The 20,216-nt window shown below is 45.8% G+C and overlaps 1 protein-coding gene across 2 annotated transcripts in view; it reads left to right on the plus strand.

Moving 5' to 3' along the window:
• LOC310683831 (tetraspanin-15-like) overlaps positions 1-20,216 on the plus strand; it is a 91,491-nt gene that overhangs the window by 42,975 nt on the left and 28,300 nt on the right. For both annotated transcript variants that reach the window (XM_083454255.1, XM_083454256.1), the window contains 2 exons: positions 4,538-4,633; positions 16,389-16,502. In XM_083454255.1, coding sequence (XP_083310381.1) covers positions 4,538-4,633; positions 16,389-16,502 — 210 coding nt within the window. The remainder of the gene's footprint in view (positions 1-4,537; positions 4,634-16,388; positions 16,503-20,216) is intronic.

Consider the following 20,216-nt stretch of genomic DNA (forward strand, 5'->3'; position numbering starts at 1 on the left):
TTTCTCCACACTTTGTTCTCCTCTTCTTTCAGACTGAAATTTATCTCTGCCCGATGAAACTGCAGAACTTGGAGAAATCATTTCTGCATTGTTTCAGGCTGGCACCAGGATATAGACAGGAGCAGCAGGTGTTGCACAACCAGGGGTGCACACATCCTGCTCCATAGCACAGCACCTGCCCTGCCCATGGAAACCCATCTTCCTTCTTAAAAGCAACAAAAAGAACAAGGAGCCCCAAGTCCTCATGGATGCAAAGTGTGTCACAAATGCCGTGACTCCCAAAATCACTCCCAAGCTCAAAATGACTCCATAAGTTGCACTCATTGTTTTCCATCTTCATGCAATGCAGAGTTAGACCATGGAACTGGCTTCCCCAGGAGACAGTGAGAGCCATCAATCTGCATGACTTTAAAAGAGGATAAGACAAATTCATGGAGGAGAGGGCTACTGGTAGCTACTAGCCATGATGGCTACACTCTGCCCTCCACATTCAGAGGCAGCAGTTCTTCTGAACCCCAGTTGCTGGAAACCCCAGGAGGGGAGAGGGCTCTTGCGCTCAAATCCTTCTTGCTGGTTTCCCCCAGGCATCTGGTCAGCCACTGTGAGAAGCGGATGCTGGACTAGATGAGCCACTGGCCTGATCCACCAGACTCTGCTTATGTTCTTCTCAAGGAGCTTCAGGTTCTCATGGATGCAAAGTGTGTAACAAATGCTGAGACCGCAACAATCACAGGCTTCACTCTCAAGTCCTTAATAATTCTGCAAATTACATGGCTTGTTTTATATCTATTTGCCTAGAGCAGAGGTGAGCACTGAATAGCAGAATCTGCAGGTTAGGGTTGTTAGATTAATTTGGTCAGATTCTGGACATGGTCTCTGGTGCCTATTTAGGGCATTAGATGGTTTTCGTTGTTTTTAGAAGCATCTTGCCTTTGTAGAAACAGAGATGCAAGGCACACACTATTCTGCCAGGTAGACCAGTCTTATTGATTAGTATCCCATTGACACTTTCTCTCCAATTAATATCATTTATTTAAAGGTGGTACTTCTCCCCCCACCTTTTAATTTGCCTTCCAGACCCTAGCTTTCTAACTGAATAAATAATGTAAATCTAACCAGCATTTGGGACGCGGGTGGCGCTGTGGGTTAAACCAGAGCCTAAGACTTGCCGATCGGAAGGTCGGCAGTTCAAATCCCTGCGACGGGGTGAGCTCCCTGCTCCTGCCCACCTAGCAGTTTGAAAGCACGTCAAAGTGCAAGTAGATAAATAGGTACCACTCCGGCGGAAAGGTAAACGGCGTTTCCATGCGCTGCTCTGGTTTGCAGAAGCGGCTTAGTCATGCTGGCCACATGACCCGGAAGCTGTACGCCGGCTCCCTCAGTCAGTAAAGCAAGATGAGCCCCGCAACCCCAGAGCCGTTCACGACTGGACCTAATGGTCAGGGGTCCCTTTACCTTTACCTAACCAGCATTTATTTATTTTTAATGACAAACATAGTCGCAGAGAGGGGAAGCAGCAGCACTAAGAGCCAGCCCCTCATAGCTCTAGGTAGCTGACATATTTTGTGGCAAACAAGTCCAGGAGTCCAGAGTCTAGTTGCTCTGCTTCAGGTGAGGCAAGCAGTGTGGGAGGGTGCCAGCTCTCTCCTCTGCTCATGTGCATGCGCAGACACCCACCAGCTCCTCTTCCCATGTTCGGAAGCCCTGGCATGTTGGGAATACACATCTAGAAAGGCAGCAAGGAGGGTTTCAGGGTTTTCCCCATGCAGATAGCTACTGGCCACAATGGCTGTGATCTGCCTCTGTGGCTGGAGGCAGCAATGCTTCTGAATACCAGTTGCTGGAAGCCACAGCAAGTGAGAGGGCTCTTGTGCTCAGATCTGGTTGGCTGCTGTGAGAAAAGGATGCTGGACTAGACTGGCCACTGTCCTGATTCAGCAGACTCAACTTAGGTTCTTGTGTTTTTAAATCTCATCCATCCAGATTTCTAACCTGTATTTGCAACTGAGCTTTTGTGCTGCCCACTGTTCATGCCTGACTAGGAAACAAAATGTGTGATGGCTCTGTTCTCCAGATGAATGTAGGAACTGCCCTGGGGAAGTCAACTGCTTGGGCAGGAGATTGACTGTCTTTTTAGAAGGTTGGCAAGGTTGTCAGCTATGAGACAACTGAATTTTTTTGTATGTGGTTTTCCTTTAAGTTAATGTTGGGGATTTAAGGGGGGGAAATACCTGTCAGCCTCATCTTAAGTATGGAAGTGTTGAAACTGACATTTCATGTTTTGTGTTTGGGATACAGGGTTTTTTTTGGGGGGGGGGGGTTCATAAAAAAAAATATTCTTTGTGTTTTCCACCTTGACATGCCTTCACTTCTCCCCGGCTCTGCCTCTTCTTTGAATTCACATTTATTCTCCAGCTCACCCAACCTCTGTAATTTTCATGTCAGAATTAATTAGGCCAAGTAAGTTGGTGAGTTTGTGTGTTTAAGCAAAAAAAAACCCCAATCAGCTTCTTTTCATTAATATTTCTCGGGGTTTGTGTCTGGTGGGGCTTTGTCAGAAGTCAGGTGGCAAATGTTCCTTTAGAAGGTAACTCCTCAGGCATGAGGGGCTCAGCTCTGAGGGGTGCAGGAGCCTTCTGAAGTACTTGTGAAATGCATTTTAGATTCAATTACTGCTTAATTTGAAGCATCTGCCGTGTCAAAATAACCCCAAGGGTATGTTCTCTAGGAATATATGGGAAGAATCTTTGATTGCACCCATCTTGGGTTTTTCTCTATATATGTATCTTTTTTCTAGTAAACTTTGCTATGTGCATAATTAAATTTATCAAAAGCAACTGCTTAAAAATTGAAAAGCAATGTCAGTGCCCCATGCAGAGCAGCCTTCCCCCCAACCATCGTTTTGCTTATTCATTTGCATATTTTTCTTTATTTTCATGGTTGGATTCAGGACACAAAATGCAGCACAGGATCTACAGTGTGTGGGTTTTTACAAATGTGTTCATGGATGCCATGGAAAGAGGAGGCTCTTTTGCAGAATCAAGGCTGTTGAAAGAATGGGGGTGTCTTTTTTTTTTAAAAAAAAGATGGTGTCCTTCACATGAGAACTTTGAGGGACTGAGTTTTAGTTGTGCCCAGTTACAGGAGAGACCCTTTGCTTTCTTCAGAGGCACTGTGTCCTGTGACCCATTTTTCAAACACAAAGGAGACCCCTTCACAAAGGAAAAGCTTTCAGGTGTTTCCGTTTTTGAAGGGAACAGCACCATAAATATATTGCTCCAGGCCAAAGAGCTTTCCCTGCTTTAGGTTCTTTGGGTGGGGCTCTGGCCTGTTTTGGAATATAAGAGCTCAGCTGGGCTTTGGCTTCATGGGAACAAGTCCAGCTCTCTGTACTGAGACCTTTCCCAGGTCCTCTGATGCTGGCCCTGGTCAGTGGCAGAATGGCAGCAGGCTACCTGCCTCTAGTTGTCTGTCCTCGGTTCCAGGCTCTGTTCCCCACAAATCTCACTGGGCACATAACAAAGTCTCTGCCTGGTCAGAAGAAGAGCTGTGCTGAGCACTTGCAACTCCAGCACTTGTCCATTGCCAAGAATACATTGTCCAAGAATACACCCTGATGGCTTCTGGGCACCATCTCTGTAAAGGTAAAAGTAAAGGGACCCCTGACCATTAGGTCCAGTCGTGGCCGACTCTGGGGTTGCGGCGCTCATCTCGCTTTATTGGCCGAGGGAGCTGGCGTACAGCTTCCGGGTCATGTGGGCAGCATGACTAAGCCGCTTCTGGAGAACCAGAGCAGCACACGGAAACGCCGTTTACCTTCCCACCGGATCGGTACCTATTTATCTACTTGCACTTTGACGTGCTTTCGAACTGCTAGGTTGGCAGGAGCAGGGACCGAGCAACGGGAGCTCACCCCGTCGCGGGGATTCGAACCGCTGACCTTCTGATTGGCAAGCACTAGGCTCTGTGGTTTAACCCACAGCACCACCCGCGTCCCATCAGTGCCAAATCTCTTCCTGTCGTGTTTATGAAAATGCTTGTTGTCTAAAAGGTCAAAGAGAAATGGACCGTGATTATTTCAAAGCACTGCCTTTCTATAGCCAGTACAGTGGTACCATGGTTTACAAACTTAATCCGTTCCAGAAGTCCGCTCTTAAACCAAAGCCATTCTTAAACTAAGGTGCGCTTTCCCTAATGAGGCCTCCCACCACCAGGGCCCTTCCACCGTTCGGATTCCGTTCATAGACAATATAGAGTTTGCTAACCGGAACACTACTTCCGGTTTTGCAGAGTTCATATACTGAATAGTTCGTAAACGGGGCTGTTCTTAAACCAAGGTACCACTGCACTACTGCTTTCTGAGGGTGGGAGTTGTTTAGCAACTGATGTTCTGACAGCACATCATTTGTTGTCCCTGCAAGGGAGATTGCACCTTGCAAGGGAGCCTTGCAATGTTGTGTGAAGGCCTTTCCTTGCTAACCTCCTATCTGTTGTTGGAGAGCATTTCTCTCACATTTGGGACTCTGCTTCTTTCCAGATGAATGCAGTTTTCCATTCCACTGTGCAGGATGGGATAAGACACTACTATGATGATTTGGACTTCAAGAATATTTTGGACTTTGTCCAGCAAAAGGTAAATTTTTGTTTTTCTCAGTATGAGCATAAAGTATTGGTGGGTCTGGGTAGGGTGGGGTCTGGGAACCAAGGCTGGTGATGGAGTTGGGTATGTTTAGCTGGGAAAGAGGAGACTGGGAGGTGATAGGAGAGCCATCCTCTGATTTCTAAAGGGCTGTCACATTGAAGGAGCAAGCTTGTTTTCTGCTGCTCCCCAGAGGGTAGGACCTGAACAACTGGATTTAAGTTGCAAGAAAGGAGATTCCAAATAAACATTAGGAGAAACTTTCTGAGGGCAATAACTGTTCAACAGTGGAACAGATGACCTGGGAAGGTGGTGGACTGTCCTTCATTAGAAGTTTTTAAACAGAGGTTGGAAGGCCATCTACCAACCTTAGCTATGTTTCCGTCATCACATGAGGTTAGAATAGATAACTAATAACAATTCTGTTATTAGCAGGCTGTGTACAAGGTGTTTTGACTGACCTCAGAACAAATGGAGATTGACCTGCCGGTTCCTCTAGAGTGGACTGTACAATCTAGGATGGATTCTGACATCCATTCTGGGCTCTGAAATGCTTTCTGCACATGTAGAGTATCCAGCACAGGTATAACAGAGGCGGCGTCAAATGTTGTGTGGTGAGGCAGGGATGTGCACAGTTTTCCACTCATGCTTAGAGACCTCTAAGCCCAGTGCCAGGTTGTTGTAGTCAACTGTGCACACACCAGGGGTGTATTAGGTGAACTGGGGACTTCTCTGGGCCCACACTAAGCCTTGCCTTACACTCCGCATCCAAATAACATACAAAAACATTGTTGGGGGAATTGCTTGCAAGATTATCCACAGAAATGTATACAGTAGGAAAGATGCGCACTAGAATGCTGACAGGTATTTCCAAAAGCATAAATTGGAAGCTGACATGGAAATTCACGGAACAGACTTAAAAACTGGGGAAAGTAGAAACCAAGAGAAACTGAAATTGACCGATTTCTCCATCCCAACTCCCAGTGACTATTCCTTCACTCTTTTACAAAGAGATAAGCCAATCAAGCATTGTGGGAGGAAATGTTCCAGATTACTCCAACAATGTTTTTTGCAGCTGCAAATTGCTGCTGTGTTCAAAACTCGCCAACAAAACTAAGCAAACATTATGCTTTGTTTTGCTCTTGTGTATATCATTAATTGGGACGCGGGTGGCTCTGTGGGTAAAAGCCTCAGCGCCTAGGGCTTGCCAATCGAAAGGTCGGCGGTTCGAATCCCCGCAGCGGGGTGCGCTCCCGTCATTTGGTCCCAGCGCCTGCCAACCTAGCAGTTCGAAAGCACTCCCGGGTGCAAGTAGATAAATAGGGACCGCTTACTAGCGGGAAGGTAAACAGCGTTTCCGTGTGCGGCTCTGGCTCACCAGAGCAGTGATGTCACGCTGGCCACGTGACCCGGAAGTGTCTCCGGACAGTGCTGGCCCCCGGCCTCTTGAGTGAGATGGGCGCACAACCCTAGAGTCTGTCAAGACTGGCCCGTACGGGCAGGGGTACCTTTACCTTTATATCATTAATTACCACTTGAGTACATGATAAAGTTTGACATCTTCATCTTTCATCAGTAGAGCAAATATTGTGGAAAAACAAAGTCCTGTGATTGCCAATGCAAGAGTGTGTGTGTGTGTGTGTGTGTGTGTGTGTGTGTTGTTGTTGTTGTTGTTGTTGTTGTTGTTGTTTAGTCGTTTAGTCGTGTCCGACTCTTCGTGACCCCCTGGACCAGAGCACACCAGGCACTCCTATCTTCCACTACCTCCCACAGTTTGGTCAGACTCATGTTTGTAGCTTCGAGAACACTGTCCCACCATCTCGTCCTCTGCCGTCCCCTTCTCCTTGTGCCCTCCATCTTTCTCAACATCAGGGTCTTTTCCAGGGAGTCTTCTCTTCTCATGAGGTGACCAAAGTACTGGAGCCTCAGCTTCATGATCTGTCCTTCCAGTGAGCACTCAGGGCTGATTTCCTTCAGAATGAAGAGGTTTGATCTTCTTGCAGTGTGAGGAGGTTCTTCTTTTCAAATGAGCAGAATTTGAATTCTTCCACCTGCCTTGCGCCACCCTCCAGTCTCTGCTTCTCAGTTTGTATTGTATATTTTATGCACTGTGACTTGCCATTGTTTTATTGATTATAGTTTAGAAATTATTTATTATAATTGTTAAGAGTGGATTTCTGTTAAATTTTTTATATGCTGATATTTAATATTATTCTATACTATTCTAATGGATTGTTGAGTATTTCTTTATTTGATATAAGTTGCTTATTTTAAAGGTATGTTTTATTATCACCTTTTTGTATTGGATTAGATTGTTATAAGGTGTACATTCTTCATTTCTTCAGCTTGTAAACTGCCTTGGGTATTGTGAAATAGAAAGATGGTATACAAATTAAAAGTGATGATGATGATGAGGTAATCTGCCTTCCTAAAACAAGGCCGTTTACTAGAAATCTCAATTTGCTTCTCAGTAATCCTTTAAGTGTCACACCGCTACTGAAAGATTTGCACAGGCCACCTGTTAGCTACTGGGCTTAAGTTCAAGGTGCTGGTGTACAAAGCTTGTTACCAGCTTGTTACCTGGATACCTAGAAGATTCTCATGGAATAATAGGATTGCAGAGTTGGAAGAGACCCAAAGGGTCGTCTAGTGCATGGGCAGACAAACTAAGGCCTGGGGGCCGGATCCGGCCCAATCGCCTTTAAATTGTGGGGCCTAGGCATTCGTTCATTTTTTCTCTCCAAAATATAGTCCGGCCCCCCACAAGGTCTGAGGAACAGTGGACCGGCCCCCTGCTGGAAAAGTTTGCTGACCCCTGCAATGTAGGAATAATCCCTTATATACCCAACTGGTCACTGTACTCTGCAGAAGAAAAGGTCCTGCAAATAACATCTCATCAAGAAGTCCATCATGTTATATTATGGACTGTGCCTTAGGGGGTGAAGTCAAACCATTGGAGAGTTAACAGCGCCTGCTCTGGCTGTAAAGACTGATAAGAGAGAGACGTGTTTTGTCACACCTGGGGTAGGTGAAGGGATCCAGTTTTGCTGTTACAGATGCACCATGGCATTTCTTCTTTCCGCACCGCTCCCAACAGTTATTCCTTCTCTGGTCACTGCTGTGGATACACAACCTGATCGTCTCCAGGTGCTGCAGTTGTCTGCAAGGGGTTAATGTTGCCAACCTTCATGTCAGATTTGCAGACATCTTTATAACTCAGAGTTGGTCCGTGCCTGAAACTATCTCCCTGTAAAGCACATTCTTGGGGACCCTGCCATCTTCCTTTCTGTAGACATGACCAAGCCAGAGTAGACCTCACTGAGTAGACAAGAGTGTGAACGTGCTGGGAATGTGGGCTTGGGAGAGCACATCTTTGTTTGAACCTCTGTCCTGCCATGTGATACCCAAATTCTTCCTGACACAGCGCATGTAGAAGGCATTGAGGTGTCACTCCTGAGGGTTGGAAGTTGCCCAGGACTCGCTTCCATAAAGCAGCATGCTCATCAGGTAAGCCTGCAAGACCTTCATCTTGCTATGGGATATTAGCATCAGATTCTCCCTTTTGGAGAGGCAAGCCATTGCCATAGCAGCCTTGCTAATATGCTTGTCCAGCTCAGTATCGATGGAGGAGTTGCTGTTTGTGGTGGAGCTACCACCTCAAGCATGTGGTCATCATGCTGATGCATGGAGTGCTGGTGCTGTTCTGACCCAGGATGTTGCTCTACGTAAGGCAGATTGTAAGGGTGAACTCCATGCAGGCTTGGGCAAAATGGTTGATGAGTCTCTGTACAGCTTCCTCGGAGTGCGCTGTTATGGCTGTGTCATCTGCAAATGATATCTCTTAGATAAGGATCTGCCACAGTTTTGTCTTGGTGTGGAGACAGGCCAGGTTCCTCCTTGAATGGATGTATACGCCATCTTGAAACTCCCTATCATGCTGTCTCTGTTTTCTTTTCAGACTCTCTTGAAGAGAGTTTTTTTTAAGGGGAGATTTTATTATTCCCGTTTGTATCTGTATTGGATTTGAAATCGTTTTTGTTTTGATGGTTTTTACTGTTAAGTCAGTTCAGGATATTTAATGGGAAGAGATTCATAAATGAAATGAAATAAATTTTATTTCACACACACATTTTCCCTTTATGATGCTTATTCATTACTTTACATTCCAAAACTCATTTCTTAACAAATCAAAGGAGTGGGAATGCCTCATTGCAAAAAAATAAATAAAAAATGAGTGGTAGTCAACTAAGATTTACTCAGAGTAGACCCATTGAAATGAATGGACCTAATTTAGTCATATTCATTTCAGTGAGTCTACCTGGAGTAAAACCTATTAAATACCACCCATTATTTTAAAAACTTTGGGTCAGATTCAAGTAAACTGTTGTGCTAGCAGGAACCAGTGCAATGAGATGTTTCAGTCTGGCAAACTGACATTCTATCAGTAATGGAACAATGGTAATAGAAGGGCATTCAGTTCTACCCTTTGAATTGAGTAAACTATTTTGCTGTATCTCATAAATATAAACTGCTTTGACAATAGGTTCACCTCTGGAGCTCTGCATTTTGCAGGAGAATTTTCCTCGGGAATATAATTGAAATGCATCCTTAACACACATCCCAGATGATTCTCTTACGGTCCAGCTAGCAGGAAGCATGTCTCCCTCTGTCTCCTTTTGTGGCTCGTTCTGTTTCATCTCCATCTTCCAAACAGCTGGTCACGGCCATGGCAGCCATTAAAAACTCAATGCAGGAATTTGACAGTGACAACCTATTTATAAAAGCCAACTCCAGCATCCCATCATATTTTGGCATGTCCAAGGGACAGAATCCAGAAGTGAGCAGAGTTTGATATTTTAACAGGACATGCACATGTAAATGGAGACAGGAGCTGGAGGCAGCCTGGAGTGGGGGATGGGCTGGTGACAGCAGCACCATCGGTATTTACCTTGGCAGTTGCGACAGGGGCTAGCCAAGTCAGAATACTGCGGAGGGAAGTTTGGCCAAGAGTAGGGAGGTTTGGCCAAGAGTAGAATCTGCTAGGATTCTGCGGCAGAGAGCAGCCTTCCTTAGCTGCTCTCTTGCCTCCAACATCCCCACAATGGGAGCCATGAGTGTCACCTCCCTCTGTGTTCTTGCCACCCTCTCCAACCTTGGCAGAGCCTCTCTCTGGCATGCCCGCTCCAGCACCATCCTATCCTGGGAGTAGCTCTGCCTGCCCAGAGGGGGATGTTTCAATGGTCCCAGCCACCTCAGGGGGGAGAGAGACCCTTGTCCTGTCACCTAGGTCGAGAAGGAGTCAAAAGAGAAGGGAACACAAATGTAGCAGGAGATTGCAGAAATGCTTACAGCCTTAAGAAAAGTCCTCCTTGTTCCTATCTATAGGAAAGCCAAGGATTGTGATAGTGTCATATCAACTTTCAGAGCTTGCCAGGTAGAGAACTTGCCTTTGTTGTAGCTGTATTTAGGATTACCTCTGAAGGGCTTGAAACCAACCGTTCCCATGTACCACAGTGATATAAGCATTTAGGCTTTTGGAAAGAACTTTTTGTCTAGTCTTTGTTCTTCGGCAACTGGGAGACAGGACACGGTGTGGGAGCAATGGTGGAGACAATCTGGTGCTCCCACAGAGGCGCCCAACCCCAGCCCTGCCCCAGCCCTGCCCCATCCAGATAAGAAGCAGCAGCAATGCCACTGCCATGAATCCCGGCTGCTGCTGGCTGGAGAAGACCCTGCTATTGCCCCAAGACTGCACCAGAAATTGGAATAGCATTGTTCATCATGGGAATCTCCTTGCTGAGAGATGACTTGGAGAACTGGGCTAGAAGTTGCCTCTAGCTGTCTCATTTACTTTGAGCGTCTTTCTCCCTTGGTCCCCACAATTCATGGGCTTCATAGTATGGACTGATAACTCAAGGCAGCCTTCCACATTCAGAGGCAGTGAGCATTAGATGCTGTAGAGAACTAACAGGAAGGGTACTTGCCTTTATGTCCATATTATAAGCTCCCTAGAGGAATCTGGCAGGCCCTTGTTGGACATGAAGGATACCCACCCAGTCTTATCCAGAAGGATAGCTCTTGTGTTCTTAGTTTCCCAGCTAGCTGGTTTTTCTGGGATATTGTTCAGACCACTTCTTATCTTTTGGACATTGTGAGAAAGTCCCATAGTGGCAGCTACTTCTCGGAGGTGTGTGAGCTGCTGTTGGCAAGGAAATGCTGCAAGTTGGATCTGGATGATACGCTTTTTAAAAGATTACCTCCTGTTGTTTAGCAGCACTCACTCAGCACAACCCAGGAACACTGGGGATTAATCACAGGGCACCAGATTGGTTTTGGTACCAGATATGTGTGGATCACAGGAGTACTGCAGAAACTCTGGGGCAGAGCAGGCTTCCTAATTTAAGCTTAGAAAATGAACATTTGGGAGAACTGGAGATTTGGGGACTTTTTAATTGTGCTTATTGCATATGGAACAGCTTAAGCCTTTGATTAGTTTTCTGTTAAAAGGCTAATACCTTTACAATTGCTATTCATTTCAGCTTACTCTGCTTAAATAGATCCTTTCATCTATGGAAGAGAGATCATTTTACAAGCTTACTTGTAAGATAAATCAAGATTATTATTCTTCTTATATCAATGGGAAAACATACCCTGATTTGAAACACAAGATGCAGGAGCTAAGTCTCATAGGTATACAATCAATTTTTGCAGGACTTTGTGCAAATAATATACCAAGATGAGAGTTGTAGCTGAAAATATCTGAAAGGCTACAGGTTGGGGTGAGCAGATTTATGTCAACAAAATGATATTTGCTTTCCTGTTGAGACTTAATATTGAGAAAAACTGGTCAGGGATCAAAGTTTATTTGGGTGTTTGAAAAACCAAGAAGATAAAGTGCAGATCTGAAACCAAAATTCTCAGGTTCTTGCAGTTCTTAAGATCATTCTTTTGCAAAGGATCTTGGACATCTTCAGTTCCTTTGATTGAGGAGCCAAGTATGAAAGGAAAAGACCAATTTCAAAAGCAATAAATAGTACAAATTATAGTCCAATGAGAGAGTGGTTGTCTTGAGTCCATAAATCTTCTTGATTTCTGCTTATTTTATCCAGACAGCTTAATGGCTACAATTTTGGGAGATGTCTCCCTTGATGACTGACTTCTTATCTGCATATCAGGCAGACTCCGCAGTGCATGTCCATAGCAGGCTGAATTTGAAATGTCTTTTCTTATTGAGAGGCAAGGATTGGGGTGTCAAACGCATCCCTCCTCATTCCACCCCCAAATCCATCTTGTGACACTTTTCTGGTTTGTGTTGTATAATTCTCCCTTTCAGAGCGCTGTGGGGATGTCTCCTTGGCTGTGCAGTCTGAGGGAGAGGACAATATATCAGACCCCTGGTGACCAGCCTGCAGCCATTTTATTTATTTAAAACATTTATCAACCACTTTTTCAGCACTGATGGTGGGGTACCATAATAAATAAAAATGTTTTTTTAAAATAAATTCAACAGACTAGTGAAAAGGAGCAAAAAAAAGCAGCAGCACCGCCGCCGACAAAAACCTAAGCAAACCATCCTGTCAAACCAAAAACCAAGCAGAAGAGATGTGTTTTGCACACACACACCTGTGGAACCCAATGAGAAAGAGTAGAATTATGTGCTCCAGGAAGCAGTTCACTGCCTTGGGGCAATTGGCATGAAGGTCCAGCTTCTCTCTGGGACAATTTCCACCTTGCACAAAGTTAGAAGAGCATCAGAGCAAAGGGAAAGGCAGCCTCTAAGTGGGACCCAGGCTGTCAATGGCTTGAAATGGTTAGTACTGGCACCTTGAATTACCGTATTTTTCGCTCTATAAGACGCACCAGACCACAAGACACACCTATTTTTTGGAGGAGGAAAACAAGGAAAAAAATATTCTGAATCTCAGAAGCCAGAACACCAAGAGGGATCGCTGTGCAGTGAAAGCAGCAATCCCTCTTGCTGTTCTGGCTTCTGGGGTAGCTGCGCAGTTTGAATTTGCTCCATAAGACGCACACACATTTCCCCTTACTTTTTAGGAGGGAAGAAGGGAGTCTTATAGAGCAAAAAAAAATGGTAAGCCCAAGGATGGAGTGGACTGAGAAAGCCATTTCCCAATTTGCCACCCTATTTTTCCTATTAGGGGTGGCTGTTTCAGGGGTTGCAATTCCACCCTTGGAACAATGTCAGTGGAGACAGAACAGGGCTTACTGGCCACAGAGATAGGGTGGCGGTGGCAGCAGCAAAGCTTTAGCGGCTCAGGAAGGAAGGCAGGCAGGCAGGCTGTGGCCATAGCACTGTTCATGCTGTTGCACCACTGAAGGTAGCAGCTTTTTAAGAGGATAGAGAAGACCTGCCCACAGCTGCCAGTCCTTTCCCAAGAGCTGTTGAACCTTTCCCCCCCCCCCCCCAAATGGAGCTGAAGCAGCTGCCCCAATTCACCACCTGCAAACAGAGTTGTGGGTTGAGGCTGGCAGTTGCAGTCCCATAGATTCACTTCTTCATACACTCATGGAAACATGCCTTGGAGACTGGCTGGTCTCCACCGATGTCTGCTGCCTGTTGTGAGCTGTTTGTCTTTGAGAATTGAAACAGGTAACTGGATCTACCTGCCACACAAACCATTCCTGGAGAAAAGGGATGCTCATTTTGTTCATTTGCTGTGACCGCTGTGGCTGATCTCTCACATACTCCCTAGAGGCCTCTGGTTCAGTCTAATTTCCCAACTAAATGCTGCAGCAAGAGCACATGAGCTCCATAAAACTGCTGGTGTTTAAATGCAGCCCAGCAGGTGAGTTACAAGGAGGATGGATGTACCCAGGCGCTGGCCAATGAGAACAGAGACAGGGGGAAGGCGATAAGTCTCTGCACCCAGCATTGAAATTTCTTGATTGCCTGCAGAAATAATGTATTCTCAAAGCAAATGAAGCAGATTGAATTTCAGCCCTGTGAATCGGAGAACCAATATAGTATGAATGATTTTGCATGCTATTAGCTTGTGTGGATTTTCATGGGGTGAGAGGGGAAAGGAGAGAAGGCAAACATTTCCCTCTTTTTGCAGATGTGAAGACATAATGATGAGTGGCAAGAGGAAATTAGGGCGCAAGGCAACCTTCCCCAACCTGGTGCCCTCCAAATTGCTTTGGACTATGACTCCCATCAGCCCCAAGCAGCACAGCTATATGATCTTGAGACTGAAGGAGGTTGTAGTCCAAGCCGTCTGGAGGGGACCAAGTTGGGGTTGTTATTCATTATTCATATACCACCATTCTTCCAAAGATCACAAGGCAGTTTACAAAATACAAATACAAAATGAGAACACAAAATACATAGCAAAATGCCAGAAACAAACCAATAAGCTCTCTCCCACAAACACATTCAAAAGGCCATAGATTGTTTAATCAGTCTAAAGCACCACAGAAAAGGCCTGTTCCTGTGAACCTCTTGTGGAGCAGGAACACGGAGAACGGCCTCAGATGATGATCGCCCATTTAGGCTTGCCACCTGTCCTGTATAATAGAGGATCAATTGTCCATGTTTCAATGTAAAACGCTACATCCTGTATTGATTCAATAAAGGATGCAGTTTGTCCTGTATTTCTTCTCCACACACACACACACACACACACACACACACACCCCACTTTCTAGGCCAAGTTAGGGATCCTCTCCAAATGTACAGTGGTACCTCTGGTTATGAACTTAATTCGTTCTGGAGGTCTGTTCTTAAGCTGAAACCGTTCTTAACTTGAGGCGCGCTTTCGCTAATGGGGCCTCCCGCTGTGTGATTTCCGTTCGCATCCTGGGGCAAAGTTCGCAACCAGGAGCAGCTACTTCTGGGTTAGTGGAGCTCGTAACCTGAAGCGTTCGTAACCAGAGGTACCACTGTATGTGTGTGAAATATTGTGCATTTAAACTCTGGGTGGCGAAGCACAAAGAGATTTACAAATTTGTGTTGCATGTGACAAATTCCAGAGAGGCCATCCTGTTAGGCAGCAATAGATTGTAATAGATTGCTTTGAAGTAATTTCAGCATCAGATTTTTTTTAAAAAATGCCCCAACCCCCATCCTGCCCTGTCCTATATTTTGCCAGAACAAGGGTGGCAACCCTAGTTCTGGGTCCCTTATACCTCATTGCAAAGTTTTTGAACATGGCAAGGAGATAATGGCTTTAACTGGGTCCCAGATCAAGGGATAGGCCATACGAAGACTGGAGGGAGGGGAAAACAGTCAGTACAGAATATAATTGATCTAAACAACGCTCATTGAAGCGCAGATAAAGTGGCAAGTCAAATAAGTGCTGTGGATTTCTTCTTGGGAACACCATTCATGCCCATGGTACTTGAAATATATTACACTGTTACGTGCTCCCCACTTCTTTTGACAGGTGAGAAGACTTTCTTTTGGAGAAGAGCTCACTGGAGACCAAGGATAGATGGATTTCGTAGTTTTAGTTCTCTCAGTTTCTCATTTCCCCCCATTTCATAGAATCATAGAGTTGGAAGAGACCACAAGGGCCATCGAGTCCAACCCCCTGCCAAGCAGGAAACACCATCAGAGCACTCCTGACATATGGTTGGCAAGCCTCTGCTTAAAGACCTCCAAAGAAGGAGACTCCACCACACTCCTTGGCAGCAAATTCCACTGTCGAACAGCTCTTACTGTCAGGAAGTTCTTCCTAATGTTTAGGTGGAATCTTCTTTCTTGTAGTTTGGATCCATTGCTCCGTGTCTGCTTCTCTGGAGCAGCAGAAAACAACCTTTCTCCCTCCTCTATGTGACATCCTTTTATATATTTGAACATGGCTATCATATCACCCCTAACCTCCTCTTCTCCAGGCTAAATTCAGTTCTGCACATTTTAAATTCAGTTCTGCACATTTTTGCAGATATTTGCTAAAGAGAAAGAAAGCCTCCTTCATTCCACTGTGGTCTCCATGATGATAAAATAAGCAGTGGCAAAGGTTAGCTGAGATGGGATGTTTGAGGATGCAAAGGCTTACCTAGTGCAGCATCCTGATTCCCACAGTTGCTCACCAGATGCAGGTGGGAAGCCTACAAGCAAGGGGTGAGGGCAACAAAGCTCTCCTCATAACCCCCAGCTTCCTCTGAACATGGGTGTAGAATACAAGCAAATAGCACTGGCTCCAAGCTTCTTGTTGGGTCCTCCTGTTCCTGAGACGTAAAAGAAGCATGCAAACAAACCAGGCCTTACAAGGTTGAGGGATTTGAAGATGTTTAGCCTGCAAAAGAGGAGGCTGAGAGGTAATGTGATAGCCTTCTTCAAATATCTAAAGGGCTGTTACTTGGGGGAGAGAGCCAGCTAGTTTTCTGCTGCTCTGGACCCAAACCAATGGATTCAAATTGCAAGAAGGAAGATTCCAATTAAGCATGAGCTGTTTGACAGTAGAGCAGGCTGCCTCAGGAGGTGGTGGGCTCTCCTTCATTGGAGGTTTATAAACAAAGGTTGGATAGCGACCTGTCAGGGATTCTTTAGCTTTCGTTCCTGCATTGCAGGGGGTTGGACTAGATGAGCCTTGGTGTCCCTTCCAGCTTGACAGTTCTAAAATTCTGTGAGTCAGGAGAGCATTGTGTTCATACCCTGCTTGTGGGCTTCTGAAGGTGGACACCTGGTTGGCCACTGTAAGGGCAGGATGGGCTTTTGGTCTGATCCACCCAGAGCTCTTCACGTGTTCTTATCAATTATCTCCTTTCTCTCCCCCCCCCCCCCCAGTTTTCCTGCTGCGGAGGCGATGAGTTCAGAGACTGGCATGTGAATCCATACCATTCCTGCAACAGCAGCGGCCCTCTCTCCTGTGGGGTGCCCTACACATGCTGTATCAAGAAGGTGAGATGAAAGAAGTGCAAACTGTGAGTTTCTAAAAGAAAAAGGAAGTTGCTAGGTGGACCTCTCTCCAACATCATGGGCTTCCTGCAGTGGTACAGTTTTTTGTGGGTCACTGGCAAGCACCCAACACTCCTGCTGAAGACTCCTGGTGGTGGTGGTGGTGGTGTGGCTCAGTGGCTTTCTTGCATTGCTTCACTTCAGGCAGAAGCCCTAGGTTCTGTTACAGCCCCAGCAATACACATCTAACCCTAGAGCCCCCTGAAGCATCGCCAATCTGATAGGGGTGATGAGAGAGGCAGTTGGTTAATAAATACAGGCAACTCCCCAATTGGGCAGAGGTTGCGTTCCAAGGCACCATGTGTGCCAGCTGTTCCGCCCCCTTGCAGTGCCAAAAATGGTGCACGCATGTTGATCGCACACAGATGGGGAGTTGCCTGTATATTATTGTACTACAGATACACTACAGCGTCTTGCTCCACTTTCCAACTCTGCCTACAGCTTTGCCATTTGCCCTTCCCGCACAACTGGCCGAACCCTTTTCCCTTTACACCCCAGCCACCTTCTTGCCTATTCCCTGCTCCTTTCCTCACAGCTCACCCCAATTCTTTTAAAGGAGAGAGGAAGCATTTCACATAATTGCTTAGCCCTTATGTGGTGCCTCCACCCTCTTCATTAAACGTTGCTGCACCTGCATTTAATGGAGGGAAGATAGGCTTCACATAGCAGCTTGCTAAACCACTGTTCAAAGGGCACCCCCTCCTCCATTAAACAGCTCGCCTGAGCCTCCTGCCCACCCACCCCCTATGCTGCTTCCTTGCTTGTCTGCTTGCCATTTGTCATGCTGCAGTTGGTGTGGCCACCTGTTGGCAGCCATGTGAACTGCAGCATGACAATAGCCTTATTTCTATGTATATAGAATGCATATGCAGTACATAGAATATATATACATGAGAGAGAGAAGTTAAACAGGCATATCACATGCTGCAACTTTGTCAAGTTTTAGCATGTTTGGTGAATGTGAGTTGCCCCCAAAAGACTAGCATCTAGATAGATTTTTGCAGTTCAGGTGCATTTTCTCTCCCCCCGCCCTTCCCTCTTCATCTGTATTTATGACTTATTTTGTCCCCACGAACTGTGACATCGATCTTCCAGAATTAAATAAGTTTTTACAAGGGATGGGTCCTGCTGCTCCTAGTATTGTCCAGCTCTGGATGCTGAAACCAGCAACTCCAAGGTTCCCACATTCTCAGCCTAGCTCACATTGTCTGAGGCATTTTCCTTCCTCTGCAGCCGCCTGATTCCTGCCACTTTGTCCCTTTATATCCAGTATTCAATATTGCTTCCTTCTTCTGTGTCACACCACGCCACCAAACCCTCCTGAAAACAATTCCAAATCCTTCATCTGATGGCTTTTGGGGACAAAGCACATTAAGCTGATATATATGAACTTGATGCGATCCACATAAGCTTTTAATGACATTTCATTGTTTTAATAGTTTTAGTCTTTCCCCTTGAATGACTATTGATTCTTGGCTGCTTTTATCTGCTGTTTATAAGACTGTGTTTTTAATATAATGACTGATCTTAGGCGCCTGAGGGCAAGGCAAGATATACTTGGAGGAGGGGAGGGTTGCTGCAGAGTTTCTACCAAAGGGGTTATTGGAGTTCAGACCATCCTGACAGATATCGGCAGATATCGTTACCTTTCATGAATTGGTTGAGTCTTAAAAAAACAAAACAAAACAAAACTTCCAGTCACAGAGAGTTCAGTGGTTTGTTTTTGTTTCAAGAAATGCCTTCAAAATTAACCAGTTAAGATTGCGCCTTCTGGACCATGTGGTACTCATTCCCCACTGACTTTCTGAAATCCACTCAGTATTGTACAGTGAGGGGGGGAAAGTATTTGATCCCCCACTAAATTTGCCCGTTTGTCCTCTGACGAAGAAATGACCAGTCCGTAATTTTAATGGTAGGTTTATTGTAGCTGTGAGAGACAGAATAACAACAGGAAAACCCCCAGAAACCCAGAAGACAAAAGTCAGAGATTGATGTGCATTAGAATGAGTGAAATAAGTATTTGATCCCCTATCAACCAGCCAGATGTCAGGCTACCTGGTATCTTCACTGTATGTAAGGAGCTGAGATTAGAAGCACCTGCTGTAAGGGAGAGGTCTTACCTGTAATCTCAGCTCGTTACAGTACCTGTACAAAAGACACCTGTCGACAGAAGCGATCAATCCAGCAGATTCCAAAGTAGCCACCATGACCAAGACCAAAGAGTTGTCCAAGGATGTCAGGGAAAAGAGGTGTTCAGAGGTGGGCAACCAAGATGAACCATGTCTTACATGGAGTGCTGGAGAGAGTTGGGTATGTTTAACCCAGAGAAGAGAAGACTGAGAGCCATCTTCAAATACTGGAAGGCTGCCACATGGAAGATGGAGCAAGCTTGAAGTGAACCAATGGATTTAAATGACAAGAAAGGAGATTCCACCTAAGCATTAGGAAGAACTTTTTGAGGGCAAAAGCTGTTAGACAGTGGAATGGATTATCTGGGAAGATGGTGGACTCCCCTTCATTGGAAGAGTTTAACCAGAGGTTGGATGGCCATCTGTCAGGGATTCTTGAGCATTGCAGGGGGTTGGACTAGATGACCCTTAAGGTATCCTCCAAGCCTATGATTCTCGGACCCAGTGCAGCCTAGTTGAAGTGATCGGTAAATCGCTTGGTCACTCTACCTCCAAGATAAAGTTATTTTTGGTGCAGACTAGAACGCCATGGGTTTAATAATAATAATAATAATAATAATTTATTTATTTATATCCCGCCCTCCCCAGCCAAAGCCGGGCTCAGAGCGGCTAACAACATTAATGAAGATCAAGTCCCATGGAGTAGCAAGAGCTCTGAATATGTGGCTGATTCAAAAAGTGCTGTGTTTGTCACCTCTCTGTGGGAGCCGGCACAGCTCTGCCATTGCTTTTGAGTTTCCGTGGGTTTTAGCCTCTGTGATTCAGAGTGCTGCGGGGTGCCAAGCTGGTGCATGAAAGGCACACGAGAGGAGGTATTCCTGGGGTTTTAAATCCCATTGTCAGTCCCCTCCGTGCGCAGTTCTCTGGCTGCACGTGATCCCTGCTACACAATTGCTATGTACAGTTCAGCAAGACCTTTTGTCCAAGGATCCACGTGATTTGCAAACATTAGGCAGTCTAGTGGTGGGAGAGGTGTAACAGAGTGGAAGACAGAGGGAGCCTCTGCCTTCTCGGTTTGGGGGTGGGATCCTGCTTCCAAACTGAGCTTCATCACAGTTGCAGGACTGGTCCACCCTTGTGGGCTGTGAATGGCACTCTTGCGACTGTAGCTCAGTGACAGGCCATCTGCTTTGCATGCAGAAGGCCTCAAGTTCAGTCCCTGGCACCCTCAGATATGCCTGGAAGAGATTCCCTGCCTGATACCCTGGAGAGCTGCTGCCAGTCAGTGCACGCAATACTAAGGGAGACCACAGGCAGCTTTCTCCATTCGCGATGGTGGGGAGTGGATTTTTTTAGATGTGCCTCAGAAGAACTTGGAAGCTCCCTTTCGAGAGCCTGCCTGCTGTGATGGTTAGAGTGTCACACCCAGACCTGGGAGACCAGGGTTCATATCGCCCACTCAGCCATGAAGCTCACTGGGTGACCTTAGGCCTGTTGCTGCCTCTCAGCCTAGCCTCAGTCTACCTCA

Source organism: Podarcis tiliguerta (genome assembly GCF_965153285.1).
Source record: "Podarcis tiliguerta genome assembly, chromosome: 8".
In the NCBI taxonomy this organism is placed as follows: domain Eukaryota; kingdom Metazoa; phylum Chordata; class Lepidosauria; order Squamata; family Lacertidae; genus Podarcis; species Podarcis tiliguerta.